The 8,880-nt window shown below is 39.0% G+C and overlaps 1 protein-coding gene across 1 annotated transcript in view; it reads right to left on the reverse strand.

The window, feature by feature from the left end:
* Positions 1 to 3,742: 3,742 nt before the first annotated feature.
* Positions 3,743 to 8,880, reverse strand: part of nr2c1 (nuclear receptor subfamily 2 group C member 1) — a 12,174-nt gene continuing 7,036 nt past the window's right edge. The window contains exons 10-14 of the mRNA XM_015376715.1: positions 8,121 to 8,242; positions 5,220 to 5,362; positions 4,941 to 5,078; positions 4,748 to 4,853; positions 3,743 to 4,587 (exon numbers count right to left, since the gene is read on the reverse strand). Coding sequence (XP_015232201.1) covers positions 4,416 to 4,587; positions 4,748 to 4,853; positions 4,941 to 5,078; positions 5,220 to 5,362; positions 8,121 to 8,242 — 681 coding nt within the window. The 3' untranslated portion in view covers positions 3,743 to 4,415. The remainder of the gene's footprint in view (positions 4,588 to 4,747; positions 4,854 to 4,940; positions 5,079 to 5,219; positions 5,363 to 8,120; positions 8,243 to 8,880) is intronic.

The following is an 8,880-nucleotide window of genomic DNA, read 5'->3' on the forward strand; positions in this document are numbered from 1 at the left end:
GAGGCGGGTTCTGAGAAGCATGATTAAGCTTTTGCTTACCTTATACACAAGTCTGATAACTGATTCCAGCCATTCAGGAAACTACAGCAGGCTTTGAATAGTCAAATGAGACGGTTGAAATGGCCAATTTGTTGGTAAACATGTTTTCTTTACTTCACTATGAATGTTCGACTCCTCTTTCTAGCTTTCCTACTCAATGATTAATGACAACTATTCTATGGTAACGGATACTCATAACGTTAATTCAAAGGCCTGAGCAGCTGACTTATGTGTTATTCATGGCTTGTTAACCAGCCGTCTTATTTATGCAGAGTTATGCATTAAGTATTGTGGAATGGTACTTTTCCTTGGCCTGTTTGTAAGTGATGTTAAAGTCTGTTTTTTCATTTTTCCTCAATAAAAGTGATTACTTGGAAGCCTTGCTGAGATTAAAGGAAAGGAAGGAGGTTTGAAAGGAAGTTTTCCCCCTAGGTTAGATAAGGTGGAAACATGTCCTGGTGTGAATAGAAAACAATTGTCATCTCTGTCGTTTGATGAACTAAAGTGATTCTCTTGGGAAATGTTGATGTGTGGGAAGTCCCTTTTTTATGCAGGTTTTGGCATGCTGCAGCCTCAGAACATCATTGAGAGCTGCATTAGGCTGGTTGTTTTGTTCTCCTCTGCAGAGTAAAATAAAACCCTCTTCTTCCTTGGATATCAACTCTCAGCGCTCATATTTTTTTAACTCGACAGTATATAATCAGGAAATGCCTTTTATTGTTGTAAGAAGGTTAACATGAAGCAAGCTTAACGTCAGCCTCATTTCAGGCCCCGTCCACACGAAGTCAAAACGAACACGAAATGCTAATATTTTCCAGAACGTTTGTCGTAAAGACGGAGACGTAAAATAAATGTGATCGTCCACACAAATGCATGAAAACGCTGCAAAATGTATGCCAGGCCTGTAAGTGGCGCTGTGGTGCCGAAGCAAAAATAGGCGACGAAATGTTGGGCATGCGCACTAATATTTATACATGGTTGCCCTGCGGGTCCATTTTCGTGGTTCAGTCAAATTCAGGTGCTGAACTATGTCGTCGATATTGCTCTGTTCTTCCTGGAGATATTCCAGAAGAAGAAGATTCTGTTGTAAGCCCTGACAGCAGGGTGAGTAGCATGAGCAGCAACCATTCAACACAGTACGGCGCCATTGTTGTTGTGATACTGTGTCGCGCATGCGTGTTTAGAGGCGACGCTATGACGCATGCGTGTAAGAAAAAAAATGCGGTTAGAGCTTAAAGATGGAAACGCGAAAACGCCGTTTCAAAATCTTCCCACTCTGAAGGCTTAATAAAAAAAAGATCGTTTACAGACCCCCGAAACGCCGGCTTCGTATGGATGAGAGGCTGGTTTGGTGAAAAATTTGTGCGTTTAGGCCAGGGTTTGACTTCCTGTGGACGGGGCCTCAGCCATGAGAAAAATCCAGACATACCAGATAGACCCTCAGCATGGTGCCGCCTTTACCTTACTTGACAGCTGATGCATTACTCAACGGATCAAAAGCTTCAAACTCCAAATGGCTCAATCTTTTTTCTTATCTGACCCTTAAGCTCACCTTTGTGTAGCTGACAAGCCTCCAGCATAGTGCTGATTGCATTGTTAACCACTTTTCTTCTCAAATAAAGGGGCTTATTTAAATAGATAAACATAATCCATAAACTATCAATGGAGTTAAGGCGTTTCTAGAAGGTAAATGTTAAGCTGCTTTATTAGGTGTATTATATTAGGTGTCCATGGGAATGACTGTGTTCTTAAATAAAATTCTTTTATTTTTTTTAAGGAAATACAACCTATTATTTTTGTTAAATATCTGCCATGGGAAATCTTTTGACATCTTAAACAACATACAGTTTATTTGTATCTTTAGATTTTAACATAAGGAGAAAACATAAAAAGATTCCTAAATATCAAGCATGGATTTTCAGTAACGCTTTCTTTTAACAGTACATCAATAGCCTTGTAATAAAATGGTAATAACATAACAAGTTACACTATATTATTAGTTAACAAGAAATACTTTATGGAGAATTTTGTTAAGTTCTTCAAATTTTAGGCAGACAAGGTAAAGTCAGACTACTTAGATGTCAAACCGTCATTACCAGGTAAATCATTTCACCGACAGCAATAAATTAATGTGTTATCTAGTAAAATGCAGTTTTATTACTTGGCATATAACAGAAAAGTAAACCTAGAAGATCTTAAAATTCCTATTTATATGTAACTTGAATTCAGTTTTATAATACTTTATTAAACTGATCTGAAGTTACAATTTACTTCATAAACCGTTGGTAGGTGGTGGCCAATAATAGAAACTTATGTGGTAACCTGATGGTAATTACCCAACAAAAGTCTCCATTTCTGCATAGTAACAATCATTTGTAATAATTAAATGCAGGTAATAACCTACATGTATACCTTATTTTTGGGCTAATTACCAAATAATAAATATAATTTCCAAGCTAATTAAAAGAAAACAATTCACGGTTCTTTTGATGTCATGTTTTGAAAATTAAATTCAAATATTCTTAATAAAAACACTAAAGCTTCTAAGATATGTATTCCTTATTATTGTACATAAGTTAATTCTTTGTATAATTCTTAACCGCTATTTGTTAGGAGGCAAAATTTATGCACCAGTTACAACCGCGTATATCAGACCCTCAGGATGATTCTCCTCCACCATGCTTGACAGTTTGAAGGCCTCACCGATTCTTGAAAACATGCATTTTATTATCTTCTCTAATTAAATAGTGCTACAGCTATATATATATATATATATATATATATATATATATACATATACATTAGGGGTGGAACGGTTCACAAAATCCACGGTTCGGTTCGATTCACGGTTTCGTGGTCACGGTTTTCGGTTCAGTATATGTTGATTGTTACACCGAAATCCCATAAAAATTTATGAAATTAATGAAAAAATTCCCCAAAAAATAATGGATTGTAATTATTTTAAATGATCCGCGGAAACCCTGGATCATTTCAGTATGTTTTGCTGCTTTAAATTTAATGATCTCGCGTATGCTCTCTACGATCTCCAAGGGACTCAGAGGGGAGCGGACGGGAGCCACAGTGGAGGCTGTAGGCTTTGCTTTGTGCAGGCGGTCTGGAGCGCAGCGGGGCGGAGGGGGGGTTGCTGACGGAGTATGTGGGATTTCGGGGTTAGCATGACATGTTGGTCATGTTGCTGTTAGCATAAACAAAACGTGTTGCACAATGCTTGCACACTGTTGCACTTTTATCCACAACTTTCTTTCCGCCGTCATCGTAGGTCACTCTAAATGCAAAGTGGTCCCATACAGCAGACCTATAAAGTGCTGCTGGCGCGTCTTCCAACTCCTGTTCTTTCCCACTCGCCAGTCCGACACAATTCTCCACAACTGATTTTTTTCTGCTACACCCGGCTACGCTGCTTCGCTTCTTCTTCTTGTTTACTACTGGTGGTCGGCTTTGGTCGCAGTACCGCCACCTTCTGCTCTGGAGTGTAATCGCTTCCTCTATGAGAAAAAGGAGCAGCGCACGAACCAAACTTAACACAGTCGAACCGAACGGTTCGGACGGTTTTCATAAATCGTCCCATCCCTAATATACATACATATATACATACACATACACACACACCAGTGATCATCTTATTTACAATGTTCACACAAATGCGGAGTCACACAAAAGCAAGACTGAAAGATGTTTTTATTTCGGTATGACATAATCGTCTGTCCATTTTCACGTCATCGCCCAAAATGACAGCATACACAAACTACCAAATGTTGCCTGAATAGCTCTATTTTTTTTGGTGTACTTTATATATAAATATATATACATAGTTACATCAGATCCACACCATGTCATTTGACACATGATGCTGCCAATCTGTTGGATTACACATAAAGGTAGTAACCTTCAATGATAGAATCTCAAATTTCACATTTTCTTTCCTTAGGATCATTCTAACATTTAGAAAAAAAATATGGCCCAGTTGGAGAAGTAATGAATAAAAAAAAAAAAAAAGAAAAACAAACACAAGCCGTGCGATTCATTCAAAATACAACTGAGTTTTTTTTTTTCTCAGAAAAACAGGCTTAACGGGTATGAAGCATAAAATACTATACAATAAAAAGCTAAATCTGCTTTGCAGCTTTTAAGAATTGAATTCTTAACGTCTTGGGAGGTTGTCCCATTCGTGAGCTGAGCTCAACCAACGGCTTAAAGAGAAGGCAGGAGAAGCTAAGAGATACAAACGGATAATGAGTCATGAAATCTAGTTTGTTATACTCATACAAAAACCGGCTTGATGAGTTCTCGAAATGCTTTGTTAGTCAACCTTCCACAATCCAGATATTGTTTTTAAAAAAAATTGTCCCAGTGTGTCAGACGCCAGAGACTGTTTGGCTGTTATAATCAGTGGATTCCATTTTGAGGATGTAAGGGATGATGCTGTCAATCTGCACGTTGCCGATAAGCCCGGCGAAAAACAGCTCCTCTGTGACAGCTGCACTTATTAGCCTGAGGGCCGGAAGACGCACCAACAGCTTGGATAACCTGGGAGTAATGAGGCAGAAAGGAGACGCAGATTTAAAAAAAAAAAAACATGAAGCAGACGTATCCGTGACAACATCATCAATCTGTCCCGCTTTGAGGAACAAGCATGGCCTGATGCACCGCTGCTTTTTCAACACCGTTAGCATCATGTAGTACAAACCGATAAGAGTCGTCTGGGTATGTCCTTGTAACGTAGTCCTGCAGCTCCATGTAGGCTTTTTCCTGGAACATCTCTATCTGTGGGATGTTATCTATACCAGGGTGATCTAGCACAGAAACGGCACCCACCAAGTAAAGAAAGGCATACTTAACACGCTTAAAAATCAAAATCAAATATATAGATTCTTACACACCTGGGCTAAAGAGGACAACTGCTTTGAGGTAGGCATATTCATAAGAGTCTGGGGCCAACTTGGACATGCTGTTACAGAACTCCTGCATCCTCCAGATGTGCTCCATTACTACTTTCCCTCTCTCCTGTGACAGCTTCTCTGAAATGAGACAAAACAGAAAACCTCGGAACGTGCATAAAAAAAAGAAAAGAAGGAAAAACCAGACGGCCATTTTGCTTCCCGTCTCAGAGATAATACTTCATTAATGGGAGCCTGCAGCCAGTCGCCCAGCCGTCCTACCTTCCTGTAAGCTGGTCTGCAGATGATTGATAATGGCACTTAGGATGGTACCAACATTCATAACGTTGGAGCACTGTGCCAGACCCAGGGCGAAAAGCTCATTCCAGCAGGCCTTCATCAAGTTAATATCATTATCCTGGCCTCTGTAAAATAATAAGGCACCATCGTTAAAAGCAGAACTGTGTTCTTAAGTATTCCCACCCCATGGACCTGTGACAATACATGTTATAGACTCATACAAATGTATACACAAGCAGCAAATAGTAAATTATAAACGTTTTCACCTAAAGTTACATAAAATTCAATCTTCACTAACATCAATGTAAAATGTCCCCTTATAAAGGACAGTTTGGATGTATTATTTAAAAAAGGCTTTAAAGTCGTAGGGAAGAGGCGATTCTAACCGTTGAAATTCCGAATTCTCCCGAGTGGTGCCCGACTTTACACGAGTGAATAAAGTCAATGTGATTGGTCGATTATCAAGGGGGCGGGATTGTTGTGTCGGAAGGTTCACAAGTAAGTTTGGTTGTAGCCGGTTTGTCGGAAGCATCTTGCTAACCAGTTAGCAACTTTTGGGAGAATATGGTCTGATAAAGAGTACATTTATATCCATGTTTAAGCCAGAATGATTTGAAATTTAAATATGATTTCCATACGACTTTAAGATTTCAGGTGCAAGACATAAGGACTCTGGTCAGGACTTTGTATTTCTATCCAAAATTTACATTCTTATTTAGTTCCATCCATACATTCATAAAACACTTAAGACTCCCAGAATTCCGATCCTACTAGAACTCCCACTGGCCGTCAATTTGACGGGTGACATTTTTTCCAAATGGGACGAATGAGTGGTGCTGTCAACTGAAATGGTTCTAGTGTGCGATATAAACCCATTGTGGAAATGTGGACCTTAAAACAGGTCTAATATATATATTTTTAAAGGCTTTATTGTATGCTATTATTATTTATGGACTAACTTTACATTACATTTCCTACTGCGTGGGAGGGGTTGTGGTTGGCACGCAGCTGTTTTACCAGTTCAAGGATAAAATCTCTGCATTAGAAGGTGACATTCAAACAGTTCCTGAACAAACCCAACGCGTTTAAAGCTGCTATGTCCAGAAGATTGTAAAATACAGCCACAGGCCACCTTCGCGTTGGGGCTTTTACAGAATACTTTTTAATCATCTGATGAACACATCCTCGCCAACCTTCATGTGATTTTAGTCGACCACAGGCTCTGGTTTGGCTTTTGGGCTGCTGAGTGTATAAGCTGATGTGTATGCAGTGCTATCAAACATTGAACAAAAGTTTCACTATTGTCTGAAGAGTCACTGATACGTCTGCGTTTCGGCGGGGGTGGATGATCAACCTCTGACTCGCTGTCAGAATCTGAGCCGCTCCCTACCCAGTCGTCCTCATCGGTATCGCTCTCCGCCCAAATCACTATCATCAATATTTTGAAGCATTTCTAAAGCCTGTTTTGCTGTTAGATTTTTCCTGAAAGCAATTTTTCCCTTTTAGAGTTCTAGGTAGAATGTTGGTTGCTAAGCAACGGTACGAACTGTCAGTCCACCGCAGGAAGAATTTACAATGCAACTAATAGAGCCGTCAAAATGAGGGCTGTGGAAGATGGTGGTAAAATGAAACATATTGATTTTTTACATTTATATTTCACAAAAAAAATTATGTGAAAATGAAGGATATATAGAAACAGGATAAGTCAGTTAACATGAGCAACATATGTTTAATGTAAAGTTTTTTTCATTTAAAATATCAGAACCATCAAAATGACGGCCTTGGTAGTTCTAATGTTAATGCAGCTTTGCAATGTTAGCTTGTTACACAGAAATAGACAAAAAGCTGAATCTTGAGCTCATCTGGCCCGAGTACCGTCTGCTAGGGGTGGAACGGTTCACAAAATCCACTGTTCGGTTCGCGGTTTCGTGGTCACGGTTTTCGGTTCGGTATATGTTGATTGTTACACCAAAATCCCATAAAAATGTATCAAATTAATGAAAAAAGCCCCCAAAAATTTATGAATTGTAATTATCCACAGAAACCCTGGATCATTTCCGCATGTTTTGCTGCTTTGAATTTAATGATCTCGCGCATGCCCTCTACGATCTCCAAGGAACTCAGAGCGGAGCGGACGGGAGCCACAGTGGAGGCTGTAGGCTTTGCTTTGTGCAGGCGGTCTGGAGCGCAGCGGAGCGGAGCGCTGACGGAGTATGTGGGATTTCGGGGTTAGCATGACATGTTGGTCATGTTGCTGTTAGCATAAACAAAACGTGTTGCACAATGCTTGCACACTGTTGCACTTTTATCCACAACTTTCTTTCCGCCGTCATCGTAGGTCACTCTAAATGCAAAGTGGTCCCATACAGCAGACCTATAAAGTGCTGCTGGCGCGTCTTCCAACTCCTGTTCTTTCCCACTCGCCATACCCACACAATTCTCCACAACAACTGATTTTTTTCTGCTACACCCAGCTACGCTTCTTCGCTTCTTCTTCTTCTTCTTGTTTACTACTGGTGGTTGGATTTGGTCGCAGTACCGCCACCTTCTGCTCTGGAGTGTAAACGCTTAAACCGTTTCATCCCTACCGTCTGCTACACGTTTGTTTCCCCGCTTGAGTTGTGCTCATTTTATTTAGGGGTGTTAAAGTAAATGCGGTGAAGACATTATTGACACTACAGAATTTGAAAGAGGAAAAAAAAAAAGGAATATCATGTTATCCTTTCTTTTATTTTCGTTTTTTTACCTCTTTACTATGTTTTTGGGGGTTTATGACTTTGCAATAAAAAATTGCAATAAAGCAGATTGAAGTTTGAGTTTGGAATTCAATGGAATCAGGTAGCTTAAGGTGGACACACTCACAGTGAAATCAAATCCTCTTACCCTAAGGTTTGGAAGGCAGGTATGGAGCGTGCCCAGTGCATAGAGAGAAAAAGTAGCCGGGACGCCGACTCACAGATGTAGTTGACATTGAGGTACTCTGGTACAGGCAATGGCATCATAAGCTGCAGAGAAATCAACGTAATGATAGTTTTTATCTAGTAGATTATGGAAGCGAATCGTTAACATATTTTAAATGAAAAAGCATTTTCAGAAATGCTTTTCATTTTAAGAATGTGGCTGCATTGTTTGACTCATAAATGAAATTAGTTATTAATAATCCTGTTTGCATTTTCATTTTCTTCTTTAACACTGATCATCCTTTTACTTAATTAAAATGAAAAAGACATTTGAGATTTATTTTTTTAAAATGTACCCCAGCAAATACATACCAAAATTCAATTTGAAGTGTAAAATTTGAAAATGAAAAAGCATTTCCAGAAATGCTTTTTCATTTTAAGAATGTTGCTGCATTACTTGACTCAAATAAAATCAGTAATCAATCATCCGATTTGCATTTAAATTTTCTCCTTCAAGACTGCTCATCCTTTTACTTAACTAAAAGGGAAAAAGAAAAAGACATTTGAGATTTCAATGGGATATCAATCGGATGATTGATTACTAATTTAGTTTATGAGTCAAGTAATGCAGCCACTTTCCATTTCTGGAAATGCTTTTTCATTTTCAAATTTTACATTTCAAATTGAATTCTGGTATGTATTTGCTGGGGTACATTTTGAAAAATAAATCTCAAATCTTTTTC

Source organism: Cyprinodon variegatus, unplaced genomic scaffold, assembly GCF_000732505.1.
Source record: "Cyprinodon variegatus isolate N-32 unplaced genomic scaffold, C_variegatus-1.0 Scaffold140, whole genome shotgun sequence".
NCBI lineage: Eukaryota > Metazoa > Chordata > Actinopteri > Cyprinodontiformes > Cyprinodontidae > Cyprinodon > Cyprinodon variegatus.